Here is a 21,048-nt window from a genome sequence, read left to right as displayed (position 1 = left end):
TCGAGAAAAGGCAGACTAATCAGCTTCCGTCACACATACTATGCATGCTGAAGACTACGACGAGTCCTTCGTGTGGAAGTGCAGGCTCCATGCCCTCGCATTTGGTCAATTGCCCTTTTGTTTGTGGTTGTTCATACTCCTCATTGTCCATAGTTCCCTCGGCACTGTTCTGCTCGGCTTCAAAAGATATCCCGAGATTCTAGCGCTATATTCAAAAGCCGACCGGCTACGGATAAGGAACGTGTTTCCGATCTGCCTTTTCTCACAACGTCGCAAACATGACTTGTGTCGTTTTTCCTGTGCTGTTCGAGCCATCGTCAAGTCATGCTTACTACTAAACTTGCAGCGCGAAGGTACCCTCTACACCGATGTAGTAGTTTCCATGCGAGGGGTCTGGCTTCGCTTGCACCGCGGGTGTCGATCAGTCCTCTCGATGCAGGCATACCACTCGACTACGACCGACAGGTCTTGCAGCTCAAGTCTGTTAGACATGGCTCGCGGCGCCCCCTTACCCTGACAGAAAAAGTGCTGTATAGTCACCTTTACACTTCAGACGAGCACCACTGGTCTCTAGATGAAATCAGGCGTGGAGAGACGCTACTGCACCTCCGCCCAGACAGAGTCGCATGTCATGATGCGACGGCTACTATGGCATTGCTGCAGTTCATCAGCGCAGGCCTCCCGAAAGTCCAGATCCCCACGACAGTGCACAGCGACCATCTCATTGTATCGCGCGACGGCGCCGAGGAAGACCTTGTCCGTGGAAGAAAAGAGCATCGCGAAGTCTACGCGTTTCTGAGTAGCGCAGCGAAGAAGTACGGAATCGGCTGGTGGAAACCTGGCGCCGGCATCATCCACACCACTATCTTCGAGAATTACGCGTTTCCTGGAGGCTTGATCATCGGGACAGACTCGCATACGCCCAACGCCGGCGGCATGGGAATGCTTGGTATCGGAGTTGGAGGTTCTGATGCAGTCGATGCGATGGCTGGTATGCCCTGGGAGCTCATGTGCCCACAGATCGTAGGTGTCCGACTTACTGGTAGCCTGCATGGATGGGCCTCGACAAAAGACATCATCTGCAAACTTGCGGGTATACTGTCTGTTTCAGGCGGAAAGGGCAAGGTGATTGAGTTCTTTGGCCCGGGTACGCAGACGTTGGGTGCGACGGCCATGGCCACAGTCTGCAACATGTCAGCTGAGATTGGATCGACCTCCTGTATCTTTCCCTACTCCGAGGCCATGAATCGATATCTCTCGGCGACGAAGCGTGCGAATGTCGCGCGCCTCGCAAATGGCTACAAGGATATCCTGCTGACCGCAGATGAGGGCTCCGAGAAGCATTATGATACGGTTATCGAAATTGACCTAGACTCTCTAGAGCCACATGTCAACGGTCCCTTTACTCCGGATCTTTCGCATCCTATTTCAGAACTGAAGGATGCTGTAGCAAAGAACGACTGGCCTGTCGAAGTCAGTCATGCCATGGTAGGCAGCTGCACCAACAGCTCATACGAAGATCTATACAAAACGTCGCAGCTTGTCGAGCAGGCCAAGGCGGCTGGTCTGCCGAAAGTGAAGACACCGTTTCTGGTCTCCCCAGGCAGCGAAGATATACGCGCGACTGCAGAGTCGGAGGGTATACTGCAAACATTGCGCGAGGCAGGTGCTGTTGTGCTGAGCACAACTTGTGGCCCTTGCGTAGGGCAATGGCAGCGTACAGACGTCGATGTCAAAGGCCGCGAGAGAAACACGGTAGTTTCCAGTTTCAACCGCAATTTCGTTGGTCGGCACGACGGCAACCCAGAGACCTGTTCATTTGTGACTTCTCCAGAGATGGTGACGGCTTTTGCCTACTCTGGAAGGTTGGATTTCAATCCTGTCGTCGACTCTCTTCAAATCGAAGGGTCAGCGCAGGGGTTCCAGTTTACAGCACCAAAGAACGTCGAGTTACCCATGCAGTTCGTCGTGGGCGAAGATTTCTACCAAGCTCCAATTCATGACGCCGACGATGTGGCAGTCGAAATTGACCCACAATCTGAGCGTCTGCAACTCCTTGAGCCCTTCAAACCCTGGTCTCCCGGCTCGACGAAAGACATGCCGATTCTCGTCAAAGTCCAAGGAAAGTGCACGACCGATCATATTAGCCCCGCAGGCCCGTGGTACAAATTCCGTGGCCATCTTGAGAATATCAGCAACAACATGCTTCTCGCAGCTTCGAACGCCTTCCTAGGTTCCGACTCCAAGTTGCTCGGCCACACGATCCACCCGCTAACCAGCGAAATCGGACTTGTGCATGAAGTCGCCCGAAACTTGCGCGATCAAGGTGTAAACTGGTGTATCGTCGGTGACTTCAACTACGGAGAAGGCTCATCGCGTGAGCATGCAGCGCTAGAACCGCGTTTCCTTGGTGGCGTCGCGATCATAGCACGCTCTTTTGCTAGAATACACGAAACCAATTTGAAGAAGCAGGGCATGCTGCCTCTGACGTTTGCGAATCCCCAGGACTACGATCGTATTCAGTTGGGCGATCGCATTACGCTACAAGGTGTTGAAGACGGCGAGCTACGGCCGGGAAGGCAGGCTAGCATGCGTGTGGTGCGCGCGAATAATGCAGGAGAGTGGATCGCGCCGCTCAACCATAGTTACAGCAACGGTCAATTGAAGTGGCTGAGAGCGGGGAGTGCGCTGAACCATATCAAACAAACGGTCTTGGGTAGGTAATTGATCGGGTTGGAGGTGTGGTTTGGGGTAGGCCCTCTGGGAGACAATTGCAACCTTGCAACATCAACAAAGCCAAAAGTCTCCACTCGATGTCGACATCAGCGATACTAGCCATTGAGGTATATAACTACCTCGGCGTTTTTGGCTGGACCGCTCGGTCTAAGGAAGTTAGATAATGTAAAGACGCCACGGAACCCCGCGGTCATCGCCTCGAATCTGATTGGCGGAAGTCCCACGCTGATCTACAAACGCAGGCCGACGCGTTCCTGGAGCCCTAGAGCCGTCTCCCGTAAGCCGTGAGCGGGCAGCTAGTTTGAGACAGCTGTTGACTGTACGTGATTTCGACGACTCGTATCGAGCATCAATTGACCTTTCGCAATGGCTCAAAGAGTGCTTCTTCGATCAGGTCGGGGCTTGTCGCTCGCGCCTCGCTCCCTGCAGATCACCCGCTCCTTCAGCACCGTTCTCGATACCCCTGTCGACCCTGGAACTCAACAATTACGCTCACCAGCGCGGACAGGCTCCGTCTTCGAGAATGCACTCAATGCAAGTGCGCCCAGGACGAGCTGGACAAAGGAGGAGATTACTGAAGTCTACAATACTTCGCTGATAGACCTTACACATGCAGCGGTATGTCACACAGCTCTATCATCATTTGGATGGACAATGTCTCATCAATCCCGTTGTAGGCTTCGGTGCACCGGCGCTTTCATGACCCCGCTGCCATCCAGATGTGCACACTGTTCAACATCAAGACTGGAGGCTGCAGCGAGGACTGCTCCTACTGTGCGCAGTCATCGCGTTACGACACAGGACTGAAAGCCACGAAACTATCTTCGGTTGACTCAGTCCTGGAAGCTGCGCGTGTCGCAAAAGAGAATGGAAGCTCAAGATTCTGCATGGGAGCTGCCTGGAGAGACATGCGAGGCCGCAAGACCAATCTCAAGAACATCAAGGAGATGATAAAGGGGGTGCGCGGTATGGGTATGGAGGCATGTGTTACCTTGGGCATGGTCGGTAAGTCTATCCAGAAGAACACTCATGTGAAGCATACACTGACTTTGTAAACCTTCACGTAGATGCTGCGCAAGCAAAAGAGCTCAAAGACGCCGGATTGACAGCATACAACCACAACGTTGATACCAGCCGGGAGCACTACCCCAGTGTCATCACCACACGCACCTACGACGAGCGACTCGCCACCATCAAGAACGTCCAAGAAGCCGGCATACACGTGTGCACCGGCGGTATCCTTGGTTTAGGCGAGAAGGCTCGCGACCACGTCGGTCTCATCCACACCGTCGCAACACTACCAGCCCATCCCGAGAGCTTCCCCGTCAACGCCCTAGTCCCAATCAAAGGCACACCCCTCGGAGAAACACAAGCCATCTCCTTCGACGCCATCCTCCGTACCATCGCTACCGCGCGACTCGTCATGCCGACCACCATCATCCGTCTCGCGGCTGGCCGCCACACAATGCGCGAGGAGAAGCAGATTATGTGTTTCCAAGCGGGCGCTAATGCTGTCTTTACGGGTGAGAAGATGTTGACGACTGCTTGCAACGGTTGGGAAGAGGATAAGGCTATGTTTGGCAGGTGGGGATTGAGGCCTATGAAGATGGAGGAGACGATTGGAGAGCAGCGTAAGCTTCCCGGGCAGGATGAGGCTGAAGCGGTTGTTGCGGCTGCGGAGGCGGAGGCTACGGTTCAGGCACTTGCTTGAGGGTAGGGGTGTTTTGTATAAAGTCACTCTCACAATACGATGGAGAAATAAAGAAGTTCATGAGTTCACGATTATAACTCTGGATTGCGTTGTCCTCTCGATTCAGAGCTAGAGTTTCGCTCGCACGACCGCTTCTCGTACATGATTTCGTGACTGATCATCTGCCTGACTCTCGCACCATTTCCCAAGCAATTCTACGAGTCTATCCACCTCCGCTGATGTGTTGCCAGCATGTAAGCAGATCCTGACTCTAGCAGTACCTACCGGCACTGTTGGCGGCACAACCGCTCGGACCATCATTCCATGAGTCTGCAAAAAGCTCGCGAGGGCTTTCGGTCTTGCCAACTGTACTGCGAATATAGGTGATCTCGGGCATGCACTTGGAATTGTGAGTGCCTGACCAGCCGATTTCGAGTGTCTTTGGAGATAAATAAGACTGGTATAGAGATGTTGGGTAAGATTTTGTAGATGGGCTTGTAGTTTCACGCTCTGGCCAGACTGGAGTAACCGGTACGAAGAGCGTATGAGCGCTAGCGAGGGGTAGGACAGGAATGTTGTATATATGAGCGGACGTGCGTAGTTGATGAGGTAATGACGCAGGGTGTCTGAGCCGAGAATGATTGCTGTGAAGTGCTTAGCATCTTTCACAAACTTGCAACTGATAATCTGAAACTTACCTCCATTCGCAGCTACCGCTTTTCCAAACGTGTGTAGCCGTGCGAACACGCGTTTCTCGAGGCCTAGCTCACATACCAGACCCCTCCCCTCTGGTCCTAACACACCAGTAGAATGTGCCTCGTCGATAACGATGTATCCTCGTTCAGGGCCCAAGACTTCTTCTACGACCTCCACCATCTCTTTCAAAGGGCATACGTCTCCGTCCATACTATAGATGGATTCCAATGCCACAAACACATTACAGCTCTTGTCTCGCACATTCTCATTCTCACCAAGAACTGCTATCAAAACATTCTTTAGGGCAGATGTGGAGTTGTGTTCAAAAGCAATCGTCTTCCCCGCTCGTGATAACCTCATGCCATCATGAACGCTTGCATGTACGAGCTCATCATAGACTATCACATCTCCCGGCTGCGGTACACTCGCAAAGAAGCCCGCGTTTGCATCAAAACCACTGTTGAACAGTAGTCCAGATGCAGCTCCGTGGAAGTTGGCAATCTCTTGCTCCAGGTGTTCGGCGTACGTCGAGTTGCCATCTAGGAGTCTTGACCCGCCGCTACCCAATGGCAAATCAATGCTTCGCAGCTCTTGAAGGTACTCCGATTTGAGTTGTGGCGAAGTGGATAGTGACAGGAAATCGTTGGACGAGAAGTCGGTCTGATTTTGGAGTGGTAATGTCAGATTACGGAGTGTTGCGTTTGTCCGTCGGCGGTCGAGTAGTTCTTGTAACTTGTTTTGCAACGGCGTCGAATGCGTTTTGCTCCCCATGTCTTTCTGTGAAGGTGATAATAGGTAGGAACGCCTTTGACCCACGATAACGTGACCTTCAGTGATGGTGTGGAGCTGACCAAATGGCTGGCGTGGTAGGATCAGCGGAAAGCGGAAAGGAAGCGTGGGGTCTGCCGCGGCTATCCGCGTCGTCGAAAGCTGTCAAAAGTAAAAACATACTCATTAGCTAAAAGACCGCATAAGCTGACCCCTCGATGCCGTCGGAGATGCGGCTTGACTCATTACATTTGTACCTGCATGTTTAGCGTCGGTGTGGACGCGGAACCACTAGCGCACTCTCCGCATTGGACAGCATGCAGGTGCAGCCATCTACCATAGCACCTTCATCAACTCACCACTAACTGGAAGTATAAAAAAGAAATGGCGAAGGTGCCAGGAGGGTTGTGGAAGAACGCGATTGCTGTTCAGGTCTATGGTGCCAACACGGGAGTTGGCAAAACAGTTTTCTCGACGCTCCTGGGTGCCCATTTCGGTAGGGCAAGCCTCAAGAGCAGGGCATCGCCGTTACGCCACGGGCCGTACAAAGTACAATATGTAAAGCCTGTATCTACAGGTCCAGCTGATGAAGCCGACGATAGGTCAGTGTGGTGATGCGTGATCCGACAGATGTTTGGGACACAAGGGCTGACTGTACGCTAGCTATGTGCACAAGTACACTGGCCAGCGTGTTTCCACTCTTTTCAAATTCGACAAAGCTGTGAGCCCGCATGTTGCGGCAAGAGGTTCGAAACACATTGTGAGTTCTATCTTTATTATTGTGCTTTTGCCAATAGTGATTGACTAGCAAAGCCCAGCGATGAGCTCATCGGCCAAACGGTGTTCAAGACGGTCCAGAAAGCAGCCGGCACATTAGATCAGGGCCGGTTATTCTCGATCATTGAGACAGCTGGTGGAGTCCTCAGTCCTGGACCTTCTGGCACGCCACAGGCGGATATATTTCGACCACTACGACTTCCTGCGGTGCTCGTCGGCGACCATCGGTTAGGTGGCATCGCCTCTACCATATCAGCTGCAGAATCCCTGATCATGCGAGGATATGATATCGATGCTGTTGTGTGTTTCGACGATAAGAGCCAGTATGAGAACGCAGATTACTTAAAGAAGTATTTCATGGATATGGGTATACCAGCTTACAAACTACAATGGATTCCGAACCTCCAGGGCGTTGCACCAGGTACGAAAGAAGAAACGGAAATTATGCAAGATTACTACAGTACAGAAAGCGACAGCACATCGGTAGGAACGATCGCTGAGGAGCTGATCCATCGCCACGACCAGCGACTCAGTCGCCTGGGATCGATGCCATATGAAACAGAGGACAGGATTTGGCATCCTTTCACACAACACAAGCATGTAAAGAACGCGAACGACATACTAGTCATCGATTCGGCATATGGCGACTTCTTCCAGGTCAAGCACAAGGGCAATGAAGAGGTGCCTCATCCTGAGAACCAGACCTTGTACCCAGCATTTGACGGCTCCGCATCATGGTGGACCCAAGGACTTGGGCACGGCAATCCGCGATTAGCACTGGAAGCAGCATATGCAGCAGGACGTTATGGTCACGTCATGTTCGCCGGCGCCACACACGAACCAGCTCTCACTCTAGCGGAAAAGATACTTTCGGGCTCGCCACGAGGGACTCGTTTGAGGAAAGTTTTTTACACAGACAATGGTAGTACAGCAACAGAAGTTGGTATCAAGATGGCGCTGCGGGCTTCCAGCAAGCGCTATGATTGGGATAGCGCAGAAGAGTCCGTTGGTGTCCTTGGACTCAAAGGCAGCTACCATGGAGACACGATCGGGGCTATGGATGCCTCTGAACCTTGTGTCTTCAACGAGAAAGTCGACTGGTATCGCGGTCGCGGATTCTGGTTTGACTACCCGACCTTCAAGCTCAAGAATGGCCAATGGGTGGTTGAACCGCCCAATGGCATGGAAGAAGAATTGGGCCCAGCTCAGAACTTTGAGAGTCAAGACAGCATATTCGATTTCGCTACCAGAGGTAGATCGGCGCAGTACGAGGCCTACATACAGAAAACACTAGACGAGCTGGTCAAGAAGCAAGGCAAGAAGTTCGGTGCCTTGGTACTAGAGCCTGTCGTCCTCGGAGCCGGAGGTATGCTATTCGTGGACCCGCTTTTCCAGCAGAGCTTAGTGCGCGTCGTCCGTCATTACGACTTTGCAAACGGCTCCAGGATTACGGAATCTCCGAAGGACGAGAACGCTTGGTCTGGTCTTCCCGTCATGTTTGACGAGGTGTTCACTGGTTTGTACCGTCTGGGTCGCTTCTCTGCCGCCTCATTCCTTGACATCCATCCGGACATCAGTGTAAATGCGAAGCTACTTACGGGAGGTCTACTTCCGCTTTCGATTACCAGCGCAAGTCAATCTATTTTCGAGGCTTTCTTGGGCGACGAGAAATCGGAAGCTCTCCTGCATGGACATAGCTATACCGCTCATGCAGTCGGGTGCCATGTTGCAAACACAAGTCTAGACATCATGGAGAAATTGAACTTGGGCCATGAGCGGAACCTGGTCGAGAACAAAGCCAAGATGGCAAGCAGTGGCAGTAGCAATCGTGTGTGGAGCATATGGTCCGATTCCTTCGTGGGCAACATCTCAAATCATGAGAGGGTTGAGTATGTGAACGCGCTGGGTTCAGTGCTGGCCGTATCGCTCATTGACGAAGGCGGCTCCGGTATGTCGATCTTTTCTCCTCCAAGCTTCTTAATTAATGTGACCTAGGCTACACTTCTTCTGCAGCGGTCGGCCTTCGCGATGCTTTACTCCACGATGTTTCTGAATCACAGGTACAGATTCATTCGCGCATACTGGGTAATGTCATCTACCTTATGGCGAGCATGACTGCGACGCGCTCTCAGCTAGCCCCTATCGAAGCGGCATTCATGGAAAAGTTGGGAAGTGTTACAAAAGCTTGAAGAGGTGTCGGGGCTTTGATGTACCTCGTGCCACTCCTATTCACAGCCCGCATGTAGACATTTAACGCGAAGCTTTGTGTCACTACTCTCAAGGTGCACAGGAGTCGCGCGTCTAACTAAAACAAATAACGAAGCGTTTGCGAAGTTGGAAAGTCGTCACGTATCCTGAGCGGCATAATTACCAGCATCCCGTCACCTCATATGCGCTGGACAATTTCGCCAATCACAACAACCGCAAACTTGCTCAGTCATACGAGTAGCGTGTGTCAACCCTCCCTTTAACCGGGCAACAACAACGTCGGTGCGCCTCGGGAGTCAGCCACGAGTTGCATCTCTTATTCCCGCTGCCGGAAACACGTTCATAGGTGATGAGTTTGCTGTGGCATACCGCAATATGAGCAAGTATCTGCGATTGAGCACCCGGAAGTGCACTATCCTGACCTCTCATAGGCCCCACTGCCGCGTTCTGACTTCTATACAACATATAAACATGTGGGTCACAAGCATAGCAGGTGAAGAAAGCAGTTGGGTTGACATTGTATCCTTGGAGTAATAAACACTGCTACTCTTGACCGGCTGTCGGACTGGCGCCCTTGAGACTGGAACAAGCTACCACCTTACGAACGAACAACGCAAAATTCGGACCATGATGTCAATGGATTCCATGCACAGTGATAGTACGCCATGGCTCACGCAACCCGTTATGCTGCATTCTTCTCGAAAGTACACCTGCAGTCTCAAAAGCGACACGCTCTGTAAGTGGCAACAAGGGTACTGGAGATTTTGGTACGAAGCCGACCACAGGTATGCTCTTCCAACACTCGCATTCTTCATGGCAACCATCATTCTCTTCGCCATCCCTTTTCTCACCTCGAAGCTCTTACGAAAACCTCCCCCAAAGATTAAGGCTGTGCGACAACTGCTTGCCATCTTTCGTTACCTCGCCTACCGTTCCTATCGCATCCGGCCATTGAACTGGAACTCCGCACCACTCGGCATTCTCATACTTGGGGCGATAGGCACAGTCTTCTTCGTCTGTATGACACTCGGTCCGCGACCGTACTATTGGCCCAACCAGAAGAGCCCTCCGATCTCATTCGGAGGCTCACCACCGATCGCCACACGAACAGGATGGATGTCGCTCGCTTGTCTACCCTTTATCATGGCGACGTCGACGAAAAGTAATATGATTACAATGTTGACGGGAGTATCGCATGAGAAGCTGCAGTTGTTCCATCGATGGATCAGCTATGCATGCTTTGTGCTTGCTTTGATACATACATTCCCCTTCATTGTGTTCAATGTATGGAAAGGCACTATGGAGAGCGAGTGGCATACGGACGTATGCTATTGGACCGGTGTCGTCGCTCTCATTGCGCAGGTTCGTGATCAAATCCGTCTCCCTCCCGTGTGGAATTTAGACTATGCCCAGAGGAAAGCTGATGAGCGTCCAGGCCTGGCTGACATTCGCTTCCAACTCCTCCCTTCGGAATGTCAGCTATGAGTTCTTCAAAGCAACTCATTTCATCGCCGCCCTGGTGTTCGTCTTGTTTTTCTTTCTCCACTGCGACTTTCGGCTCTCGTCCTGGGATTATTTTATCGCAACAGGCGTCATCTATACACTATGTTGGCTTCATAGCCACATGCGCATGTTCTTTCAGTACGGAATCAAAACGGCTGCGGTCAGCAAAGTCTCGAACGACTTTGTCAAGATTGCGATTCCGATGAACGGTGGCTGGAAAGCAGGTCAACATTACTTCATCAGAGTCTTTGGCCTTGGTGTTCACGGGATGACAACACACCCTTTTACGGCATGCTCTCTTCCCGGGGCGACTCGCTCTTGTACGAACGAACTTGTTTTCTATATTCGACCGCAGGGAGGTTTTACAGCACGCTTGGCGAGGCACGCTCAGCAACATCCTAAGTCAAGCCTAAAGGTGTTACTCGATGGCCCTTATAGTGGCATAGACATGAGGAGAGTTGCGGCAAGCCAAAGCGTTGTGGCTATTGCCGGCGGATCTGGTTCTGGCTGGCTTTTGCCGCTAATTGAAGCGTTCCTGCGGCAGGATGAGCATCAGGCTGCAGTGAGCGCAACAAATCATCATCGCGACGGCGACGAAGATGTCAACAGGAAAGCTGCTATGAGAGTGATACTAGCGACAAGAGATTCGCTGACCAGGAATTGGTTCGAGCAGGCCGTCATAGAGCTAGTAGCGAACAAGCTGAGCGGATGTCGCTGTGACGAATTGAGCGTGGACATCTACTACACCGGTGAAGAGGAGCATAATGGTGCCATCGGAGGCCCGAGTAAATTGGAAGAGAAGTCCCAAGTTTCGAATGAGAGTGTTGGCTCAGGGACAAAAGCGTTGTCGACAGATAAACGTCGCTCAGAGGAAGCCGCATCAGACACCATCCAGACTGCGCTCACCCCGAAGCATGTATCGCAACGACCGGACCTTCCAGCCATCATCGCCGACGCAACAGAGTACGGGAGTGAAAGTACGTCTGTACTGGTATGCGGCCCCTTGAGTATGCAGAGCGATGTGTCGAACGCTGTTGCTCGTGCGCAGATCGGTGGCATGAAGGATGGGAAACGGGATGTGTATCTGCACATGGAACACTTTTCGTGGGCTTAAGCGTCAGGACAAGAGAATAGTACGATTTAGAGCGATTCGCATGTGCACGAAAAACCGTCTGCAAATGGAAGTCGTGTTAGGTGGCATCAATTGATTATCGTGGATTGATTACGATGACGTAATGCTAGCGCTAAATCACCTTGTTTCGGCCAAATGGCCTGCCTAAGAACCCCCAAAAGACACTGCAAGCCTCAGCAACTCCTCCACACCCAAATGGATGGCCTACCGCTGCCATTTTCAAGAACCCCACGGTTTTGCGAGCCATGTATGAAACACATTGTCAGCGACGATGCTGGAGCCAACCGGGTGACGCATACATTTCCACCGTTCCTCAGTACGCGTCATACACCATTGATCACGAAGAAGCAACCAGGTGTCACCATCGCTTCCTACGCCAAAGTTAGTGCCGTTTGAGAGATGGTACAACATGTCGAGCACGCAGACGCCGTGCGATCATCCTAGGACTGGCTGAGCTGGCTTCTCAGAACGCGTCAATGGGCCACGACAGGCGCACGGGAAGTTGACCAAACACGGCAGAGATATCGTTCCGGTCATTCAAAATCAAAAAGCTTGCCGACGTCAAACTCAGTATCAGTCCCGTTCCGCACTAGGACCTTCACGCATGTTGTCGAAGACGGTACCTTTTAATATTTCATCCTTGTAGGCGAGTTTATACAGCGGCCACACCTCGGTGTCAATGATTTTGGACCAAATCCTACGTGATAAGACTCGCATGCACGACTATCGGAAGTAAGCCTCCGTCCACATCGACGACTCGAAGCCGCAGAAGCAAATTCGTGCACGCGATGCAGCGAGATGCCTATTCTGAGACGACGAAGCCGTATGAGCCTCCAGGACCTACAACCTCTTTACTGCTGGCGTCTGTAGAACGTCGCATCGACCGAAAGATGAGAAATCAGCGCAGCTTTAGTTCGCATGGGTTCTGGCCGAGGCTGTCTTATAATAGCGGGTCATTGCACATCCCGTGGCTTCGCGGCGCGGCTTCTGCCGTCCTGAAAGGTTCACCCGAGCGGCGAACCCCTGTCTGGAACACCCCAGCTACACCCCCACGGCTCTCGGGTCCATGAGAACAACAATACAGGTTTGCCGGTTTACTACTGGGATAGCTAGATACTTCGAACGGCCTTGGAGTTGATAGCTGGGCATCCGTCGTGTGCGAGTTTGTCTCCAACATGGTGGCATGCCAGGAGCACAAATCTCAGCTGAAGCTGTGGGCACCGCATATCCCAGATTGACGTATTGGGACGCACCGACCTGCAGGCCAAAAGCTACGCTGGTCCGACCAGTGCGAAAATGCTCATAGCACTGGGATGTCAGAGTCCTGGGGACTTTCGGGTGATTTTCAGAGTCAAGAGATGTGTGATTGCAATCTCTCAGCCTTACTTCATCCTAGTCAGTCTCGGGACAGACCAAGCGTGGCACCCTCGGTGCTGTGATACCTACAGGGCGTTTACTGGAGACCTGCCAAGCTCAAAGGATGGCTATGGTTGGGTCGCAGGTTACATGTGACGAGCAAGCCATGGGGTCCCTAGGATGTGGTACGCTGTCGATATGTCGGCCAAATGAGAAGAGAGGACCTGAGGCTCAATGTTGCTTGGTGCAGCCTATATTTCGCCTGTCTGCATCAATGCGAAGTATTTGTTGCGGTCCGGCTATTTGCAAGTCTTTTGTACCAACATTACTTTGGAGCGACAGTCAAAATGTATCACAACTACTCCAAAAGTATGATGGTCGCCCTGGCCGTGGCTTTCATGGTACTGCCGTTTGTCTTCGTTTGTTTGCGTTTATGGGCAAAAAGAATCGCCAAGCGCGTGGGTTGGGACGATTTCCTCACGGTTGCTGCTTTGGTAAGAGAACTTTGAGCGGTTCAGTGTGTATTGCATCCTCTGACTGAGCGCTGATAGGCTGTGTCTATGGCTTGCTGCTCCTTACAGTTAGCTAGTAAGTGTTTCGATTGGAAGGCATTTTGCAAACTTACGCCGATTGATAGCTGCGATACACGGCTACTTGGGGTCTCATCAACCACTGGATGAAAAAGGCCAGCCCATCATGGACGATCCCGGATTGATATTCTTTGAGCAGGTAAGTACACCCAGCTACTGATAGCAGTGCAATTGCTGACTTCTCTAGACGAAGTTTGCTTTGAACATGATCTCTATTATTGGACTAGGTCTTGTCAAATCGTCGATTTTGGTTTTATACAAGAACATCTTTGACGTACGAAAGTTTCGCATCGTGGTATACTGCGTGCTTGCGTATGTCGTATGCTGGACCGTCAGCTTCACATTCTCGCATCTATTCACTTGTTACCCCATAACGGTATTTATTGAACCGTACTATGGGAATAGCTGTGTCGAAACCGTGCCAATGTTTTTGGCCTTACTTGTAAGCTACTGTCTCTCACTCAGCATAATGATTTCAATTCCAGGCTGACCATGTTACCAGTACACGGGTGTCTTCGCAGACATTGCCATCCTTATTCTTCCTATCCCGATGGTTCTGAGTGTCAGAATGGAGGCCAAGAAGAAGCTAGCTGTAATCGTAATGCTCTCACTTGGAGCTGCGTGAGTTTTTCTTCATCCCCTACGTCATTGTGTTCAAGACAACTGAGTCGTACAGAGTATGTGCTGTCAGCATCACACGGGTTGTGGCGACTTACTCGATCGCCGGCGAATACCTGAAGCATCCCGACGACGTCATTTATTACACAGCACCTGTGTTCTTTTGGACCAACATTGAACTATCTTTGGGTGTTGTTTGCGCCTGTTTGCCCACGCTCCGGCCCATTTGGTTTTACTTCTACCCTCGTGAAGCAACACAAACAAGTTCGAGCTACGGATACGGATCATCAGGTCACGGCTTTGGCTCATCCGCGCTGAACGGCACCACGAAAAGTACAACGTTTGGCGGCAAGTTGGTACGCAAGCCATACCAGGAGATTGACGAGATCGGTACGTAATGCATGGCGTCCCGTAAAGCGCTCCGCTAATGCTGTGCAGAGCTGACGGCGCGCTCTGAAGCTCCTTCTACGCCTCCCGAAGACGCCTCAACGCTAGGCAAGCGCGGTATCACGAAGGAAATCACAATTCACCAGACGTTGGGATGAATGTGTTCCCACAAAGGGCGTCTACCTCGGTGCAAACAAGAAGCGCCGGTGTTAGCATATTGAACCGCGAATCCTACAATAATCCGCTCGGTATATGTCTCGGAACTGGTTGCTCAAGTGGTCTCGAGGCTATTGGCGTAGCATATGCATTATTTTTTGATTGGATTGGCATCCTTCTCGCAAAATACTGCCGAGTGCCAAGTCCATCGGCGAAATATATCTTGCATACCACCGACAGCACTTCACAGACACCCTGTTCCTGCAGCGCTGTCACCTTCCGAATCTTTCGATGGTGGTTCAATGCTACCTGGAACCCAACCCACGTGCGCAAGGATGGAACCGCCTAAAGGAACACGGCCCACGTCATGCTCTCAACATGGCTTGCTGAACTCTTGCGAAAGTTATGTGTGGAGACAATGTGCTGGTGTGCTCTAGGGTAACGCACGGGTCCGGGGCCGTCGGAGGACATATAACCGAATGCGGCTGCGCCCGCGGTAACTGGGTCGATTGCGAACGAGTACGGCAGATAACCGCCTCGGTGGCTATACCTAACCCAGCGCGGATTTAGCATGCAGGGACGCTGGCTGCATCCCGTTTGTCGACTAGAGTTTCCACCGGGACGACAAATCTTTCGCCCTGACAACTTGTGGCCCGGGCATTCTATGCCACCATGCAGGTAGCCGAGAAAGTTTGATATCAATTAAAAAGCACGTTGGGCCGTTGCCCATTCGCTTGATACCGTTAACATGAGGGTCTTATCATTACTGGTTTCTTTTGCCGCGGCGGTCTCTGCACTTGCTGTACGACAGACTGATGTCGCCAAGGATCTGGAGGCATTGGTGTCGTCGCCATCTTCGGTCAACGTCGAGGTTCGAGCACGTTGGAGTGACTACAATGCTCCCCTTCCATCGGTGGTCGTCAGGGTGAAAACCGAAAAGGATGTAGCAACTATAGTAGGTTCAGCCGCAACCACATTGCCGGTACAACGGATCGTCGATGCTAATCCAGCGAAAAGGTCAAATACTGTACGAAGACTGGGATACCGTTCCTTGCACAGAATGGCGGCATCGGATGGGGAAAGACTTTCAAGTTGGGGAAATGGGGTGTCCTGATCGACCTTGCCAATCTCAACAAAGTCGTTGTCGCTGCAGACAAGAAGACCGCCACTATCGGTGGCGGTGCAAGCATCGGAGACACGATTGCAGCAGCGAATGCAGCAGGTGCATTGATCATCACCGGAAACTGTAACTGCGTTGGCGCTCTAGGTGCGATGCTCGGTGGCGGTTATGGCAATCTCATGGGCGAGGTCGGATTCGGAGTCGACAACATCATCTCCATGCGAGTGGTCATTGCATCAGGCGAAATACTTACCGCATCAGCCACGTCGCATCCGGAACTGTTCTGGGCACTTCGGGGGGCAGGACCCAATTTCGGAATCGTCGTTTCAGCAACCGTCAAGGCAACGCCCGCTACTAAAGAGGATCGCACAGCATACATCAACAACCTTTTCTTTTCACCCGACAAGCTCGAACAGGTTGCGCAAGCAGTTGAAGACCTCCCTCTTACGCCCCAACAGCGAGTGTACCTTGTACTGACGTCTAGTGGGGAACCACTCAACGAGCCTTCTATCCTCGTCACTGGCTTACTTCGTAAAGGCACGAACGAAACAGGACGCGAGGCCTTCGCTCCCTTTTACGACATTGGTCCCATTTTCGAGTCCAGCGCGATCACTACGTACGACCACTGGAACGATGCCAACATCGGCTTTTGCACTCGCGGTGGTCGTAAGCCGTCATACAGCTCCACTATCACGGGCATGAACGCACAGAAGTGGCCTGAGATCTGGGAGCTCTACAAAGGCTTCCAGGCCAAAGGTCCGAACTCCGCCGTCCTCATCGAGCGCTACAACTTGACCAAGGCCATGTCGGCACCCGTCGGCTCGGCAGCAATGAATGAAGCACTCAGGAGGGATGCGTTCTCGCAGGCTATCGTTATACCATGGTATGATGACGCTGGCCTTGATACCGAGGCCCTAGAATTTGGAAGCAAGGTCAGGGCGCTTTGGACAAGGAGTGATGATCCCAAAAATGATCCCACGTAAGTGTCTATTGCCAGGATCGAATCGAACCAGTGCTCACAATATACACAGCTATGCTAACTTCGCCTTTGGCGACGAGACCAACACTGCTATCTACGGGTCCAGTCTTCCCAAGCTGAAAACACTCAAAAAGAAATACGATCCGAAGGGAGTGTTCAGTCAGTGGTTCCCGATAAAACCATAAGTGATAGACAGCGTCCATGCTCAGCTTTCAGACAAAAGCAATGCAATCAATGCCTATTCCGACTATCCAGTGTGTCCAACCTAAAATACCGTGCATCTTATCGTGTATCCGTCCATCATCATCCCCCAAACTCAACCTCTCTAATCCACCACAAGTCCCACGTCCCATTGCATGCCTCAACCAGTCCAACCGTCGAATTCGAGCTCCAGTCCTCATACCCACCATCCGCTGAGTACGTCGCCCTCACCCTACGCGTAGTACAACCCCATAAACCTGCGTCGGTCTCTGCTCTATTTAATGCATCTTTTGCTCTATTCCAGCAATCAAAGACTTGGATTGCGTTGCCGACCCAGGAATGCTGCGGAACCATTTGGAGAGGCCAGGCAGAGCAAGTGGTGCGCATCAGGACGTATTGGCTTATGCGCGGGCGTGGAGGCTTCGGCGGTGGGGGATATGGGAGGGGGGTGTTGGTTGCGGGAGTGATGCGTGAGGGCATGTCTGTGGTGTGTTGGGTTGGCTTGGGGTATTTCGTGTTCTTATTGAGATTGAGATAATGTTTGCTCTAGGTGATGGATTGAATTCTTAGGGTACATTGGAGATCACGAGACATCTTCACGAGACACATGCATGTGGCCCGTAGACTCACATACCAGCGTGGTAGTCCGCCAGCTCAACCCAGTACAGCCTCTCGTGCTGTATCCCGTTCTTTATCTCCATCCCAGCTAGGACACCGAAATCAGAAAGCGGCTCATTGTCGCTAGCCGGCCCTCCATTTACCAGCTTATAGGTTCCCGGCGTGATGGTAGCTATCGTAGCTGAGATGTCGCCGGCAGCACGCATGGAGTCTCGGAGTTGAAGCATCCGCAGTCGGAGGAAACTGGCCGATGGAAGCTCGTGTGCCCACACGCCGAGTGGCTCACCCTGCCGGGGAGAGGAGGATGGGGAGGGGAACGGGGAGGGTGGCATGGGGCGAACCAGTGTCATCAGGACGAATGCTTTGGGTCTGAGGTCGGTAGACACTGTGTACACCTCGGTCGCCATCGGGTCCAAGATTCGGCCAACGTAAAGTGGAAGTTGATAGACACATCGTATTGATAAACCGATGCCAATTAGTTGCCATTTGAAAGTTTGCTGAGTTGCCGTGACTAGGTCATGAGGCGTGTGCTAACACGCATGTCGTTGCCTATAAGTTGCTTTGTCGGCAGCGCAATTCTGTCCCGACAAGTATCTTTTTCCGTCGAACATGGCAGCGAATTCGGCAGATAACCCATACAGTGTCGTCCTCAAGAGCGCGCATTATCCCCTGAGCACGCCCGTTCCACGAAAATGGGTGGGTAACACGGTCTACACCTACTCTGGAAGTGATGCAGTCCTGGAACTCCCTCGTTTACATGCTGCGATGGACAACTTGTACGATAAGATGGAGCCGGGGAAGAACCGTCGGCGATTTCAGATAGAAGATGCAGAGGACGCTGCCTTCATGTTGGCGGCTGGCGGGCCCGCTGTGGTATGTGCTATATGCGGTCGGTTCAAAGAGGGCGAGGCGGGCAAGGCGGGCAGAGCCGTCAATCGGTTGTATTGGATCGAGCGAGTCGAGGTCGTCCAAAGTTCTGACGGTGGCATACCCGCAGCGCAAGCGGCTTCTTAAAATTTCGATTGCTTCGTCGCGTGGCATTCAGTCAGAGTCTTGTGATAGCAGCTTCGCAGCGAATGTCTGCTCTCCAAAGACATTCCCGAACGCGGCTATCCGCTTCTTGGTCATCCAAACTGTTAGCACGGGTATTTTCCTCCTCTTCATCGTGTTGTTCTCATTTGACATTTCATCTTTCTTCTGTGTGCTCGGTGCCTTTTCGACGTCCGCATCGTCCTTGTCCGTCGGCCTGGTTTTGATCTCTCGGTCAACCTCGACGCTCGTGAGCATTGTATACATCCACCAAGCCTCGTCTTTCCCGTGTTCATCGTCCTCTCCACCACTCGGCGCTACGATGCGTCGAACCATATCGACTATGCCTACTAACTTGGTAGTGCCCTCACCCTGAGCAGAAACGGCTATGATCACATCATCCTCTTTCAGAGCTTCCGGCATCTCGATTGTAGACGCTGGGTCTTTGTACGCGCCCAAATATGCCTTCAACCTGTTGATACCGGATTTGATGTTCTGATTCTTCGAGAAGACGACGGGTACGATGTTCTGTGTGGCTCGCATGCGCTTCTGGGTTTCGAGGAGCTTGCGTAGTTCGGTAGGCAGCCGTGTCCATGGCTCGTAGAGAGAGGGATGGATTGTGGGAGGAGATGGTGGTTGCGATGGCTTCTTCGACGCTGTTCCATTGATCTTGTCTTGTGCCTTTCGCTTCTTGCCAGCTGTCGGTGCGTCCTCGGGTGCCCCAATGATGGGAAGGGTAGGTCCTTCGCTTGAGTACGGCGGGCTCGCAGTCACCGTCGTGGTGTTGGCGTCTTTTTCGGCCGACGATGCGAACATCTCACTCATGCGCTTTGCATTACCCATGTTCAACAGCGAGAGGCGCGCAACAGTCGAGGGTTGTGCAGTCACGCGCAACTGCGATGACGAAAATTGGACGCGCCAAAAATCTCGAGACGCGCCGCCGGAGATACCAGATGGCGCTAGCTTATCACCGGCTGTGCCGCCCATCTCTCTCGACCATCTGATCTTTCAGCACACACATACAATAATCTTTGTCACCGCGACTTTATATCGGAAAACATCAAAGAAACATTCTCTCTCTTTGTGATCAGTACATCATGACCAACGATGTAGCTGAAAATCTGGGTCGCTTGAGCCTCGCTACACATAGCCATCGTCAAATCGATACAGTGTATGTAAGCCGTGCTAAGCTGTATAGATATCAGGCTTACGATGGAAAGTGATCAGAATGCCCCTTACACACCGCCATTCCTTCGTTTGCCAGCCGAGATTCGAGTCATGATTTACGAGCATGCCTTCACCAACGAGACTATCCATGTACAACCAAAATCCACTGATTTACTTGGAGGCACATATTTCCTTCAACGAAACGGAATTCCAAGATACCAGCAGATCATCTCTCTTCTGATGACTTGTAAACATATCAGAGAAGAAGCGACACCTACCTTCAACGAGCTGGTCACCTTTGACCTGACACTCTACTACAACTGCATGGCGGCCGCCTACGAACTGGGACCAGATATCTGTCAAGCAATCAGAGCAATCAAAGTAGAACCGAGGCTTGCAAAACGCTTAGCGATAGGACTCCAACAGGGTGCCCCCTCTACCACTAATTATAGGCATCTGTTGCCTTCCCTACAGCGGGTGCATATCCAGCAGACTTCTATATTTGGGCTACTCAGTATGAGCCCTGACTTGGCTGTGAGAGCTCTGCGATTATATTTTGGAAGTAACAATCTTGAGGTTATATTCAGTAAGAGGTGAGCTCCTCTGCACGAGCAAACGGAGCGATGGACCCTGGATAATGAGAGCAGCGCTCACCGCCCTTGCGCAGCTTCACCTACTCACACAACCCGTTCCAGGACTGAAATTTGGGCGTCCTCTCCTTCTTAACCATGATTCTCACTCAGTCGCAGAGCATTTTCGAGCGGCTACGTGAGCGCAAGTAAGGACGGACCCAAGGTCTTCACTGATTTGAGCTAACGATATCCCAGAACGCAATCAAATCAACGCGAATCTCAGTTTCTTCGTCTTCCCGCCGAGCTCCGCGACAAAATCTACAAGCGTGTATTTTCAGGACAAACTGTCGGTGTCTTTGCAAGTCAAATCCGGCAAGCTACGCGGAAACGCAAGCAGATATACAGGCGACATGATTTAGGCGTGTTCGCTCTGCTATTGGTGTGCCGACAGATCCGGCACGAGGCATCGCCTCTGTTGTATGGCCTAGCCAGATTCGATTTCACCTCGTTCAATAACAGCCGTGGTTCACGCAACTGCATAACCAATGTGTCCTTGGTCATGGGCCCCGCCAACTTTGGGCTCGTTCGATCAGTCAAATTGGGCATAGCAACGGTGCATAATATCCGCAGACTCATCGATTCCGGCTATATGGACAATCGCGCGTCTTCTATTCGAGATATTGAACTGCCGAAAGTCGAGCGTCACTGGATGAAGATTCGTAATGTCGACAGTGCTGAAGCCGAG

The 21,048-nt window shown here is 51.9% G+C and overlaps 8 protein-coding genes across 8 annotated transcripts; 6 read left to right on the top strand and 2 right to left on the bottom strand.

Annotated features, from left to right (window-relative positions):
- Positions 1-324: 324 nt before the first annotated feature.
- On the top strand, positions 325-2,724 carry J4E85_010725 (uncharacterized protein; the record flags this gene model as incomplete). The annotated part of the gene is made up of 1 exon (XM_051474931.1): positions 325-2,724. One exon carries the CDS (start codon positions 325-327, stop codon positions 2,722-2,724), a length of 2,400 nt encoding a protein of 799 aa, XP_051321373.1.
- Positions 2,725-3,102: 378 nt separating this feature from the next.
- Positions 3,103-4,447, top strand: J4E85_010724 (uncharacterized protein; the record flags this gene model as incomplete). The annotated part of the gene is made up of 3 exons (XM_051474930.1): positions 3,103-3,354; positions 3,414-3,741; positions 3,804-4,447. 3 exons carry the CDS (start codon positions 3,103-3,105, stop codon positions 4,445-4,447), a joined length of 1,224 nt encoding a protein of 407 aa, XP_051321372.1.
- A 644-nt stretch (positions 4,448-5,091) lies between these two features.
- J4E85_010723 (uncharacterized protein) lies at positions 5,092-5,893 on the bottom strand (the record flags this gene model as incomplete). The annotated part of the gene is given in 2 exon segments (XM_051474929.1): positions 5,092-5,105; positions 5,125-5,893. 2 exon segments carry the CDS (start codon positions 5,891-5,893, stop codon positions 5,092-5,094), a joined length of 783 nt encoding a protein of 260 aa, XP_051321371.1.
- A 381-nt stretch (positions 5,894-6,274) lies between these two features.
- J4E85_010722 (uncharacterized protein) lies at positions 6,275-8,856 on the top strand (the record flags this gene model as incomplete). The annotated part of the gene is made up of 3 exons (XM_051474928.1): positions 6,275-6,492; positions 6,709-8,615; positions 8,663-8,856. The coding sequence occupies 3 exons, from the start codon at positions 6,275-6,277 to the stop codon at positions 8,854-8,856; spliced, it is 2,319 nt and encodes a 772-aa protein (XP_051321370.1).
- A 1,813-nt stretch (positions 8,857-10,669) lies between these two features.
- J4E85_010721 (uncharacterized protein) lies at positions 10,670-11,492 on the top strand (the record flags this gene model as incomplete). The annotated part of the gene is made up of 2 exons (XM_051474927.1): positions 10,670-10,698; positions 10,817-11,492. 2 exons carry the CDS (start codon positions 10,670-10,672, stop codon positions 11,490-11,492), a joined length of 705 nt encoding a protein of 234 aa, XP_051321369.1.
- Positions 11,493-13,562: 2,070 nt separating this feature from the next.
- J4E85_010720 (uncharacterized protein) lies at positions 13,563-14,619 on the top strand (the record flags this gene model as incomplete). The annotated part of the gene is made up of 5 exons (XM_051474926.1): positions 13,563-13,595; positions 13,644-13,730; positions 13,959-14,077; positions 14,133-14,464; positions 14,513-14,619. The coding sequence occupies 5 exons, from the start codon at positions 13,563-13,565 to the stop codon at positions 14,617-14,619; spliced, it is 678 nt and encodes a 225-aa protein (XP_051321368.1).
- A 746-nt stretch (positions 14,620-15,365) lies between these two features.
- On the top strand, positions 15,366-16,901 carry J4E85_010719 (uncharacterized protein; the record flags this gene model as incomplete). The annotated part of the gene is made up of 3 exons (XM_051474925.1): positions 15,366-15,572; positions 15,635-16,716; positions 16,769-16,901. 3 exons carry the CDS (start codon positions 15,366-15,368, stop codon positions 16,899-16,901), a joined length of 1,422 nt encoding a protein of 473 aa, XP_051321367.1.
- Positions 16,902-18,576: 1,675 nt separating this feature from the next.
- On the bottom strand, positions 18,577-19,407 carry J4E85_010718 (uncharacterized protein; the record flags this gene model as incomplete). The annotated part of the gene is made up of 1 exon (XM_051474924.1): positions 18,577-19,407. The coding sequence occupies one exon, from the start codon at positions 19,405-19,407 to the stop codon at positions 18,577-18,579; it is 831 nt and encodes a 276-aa protein (XP_051321366.1).
- Positions 19,408-21,048: the final 1,641 nt, after the last annotated feature.

Source organism: Alternaria conjuncta (assembly GCF_024043145.1).
Source record: "Alternaria conjuncta strain BMP 0040 chromosome Unknown scaffold_25, whole genome shotgun sequence".
Taxonomy (NCBI): domain Eukaryota; kingdom Fungi; phylum Ascomycota; class Dothideomycetes; order Pleosporales; family Pleosporaceae; genus Alternaria; species Alternaria conjuncta.
The sequence above is the reverse complement of the archived record's forward strand: the minus strand, read 5'-3'. Positions and strand labels throughout refer to the sequence as shown.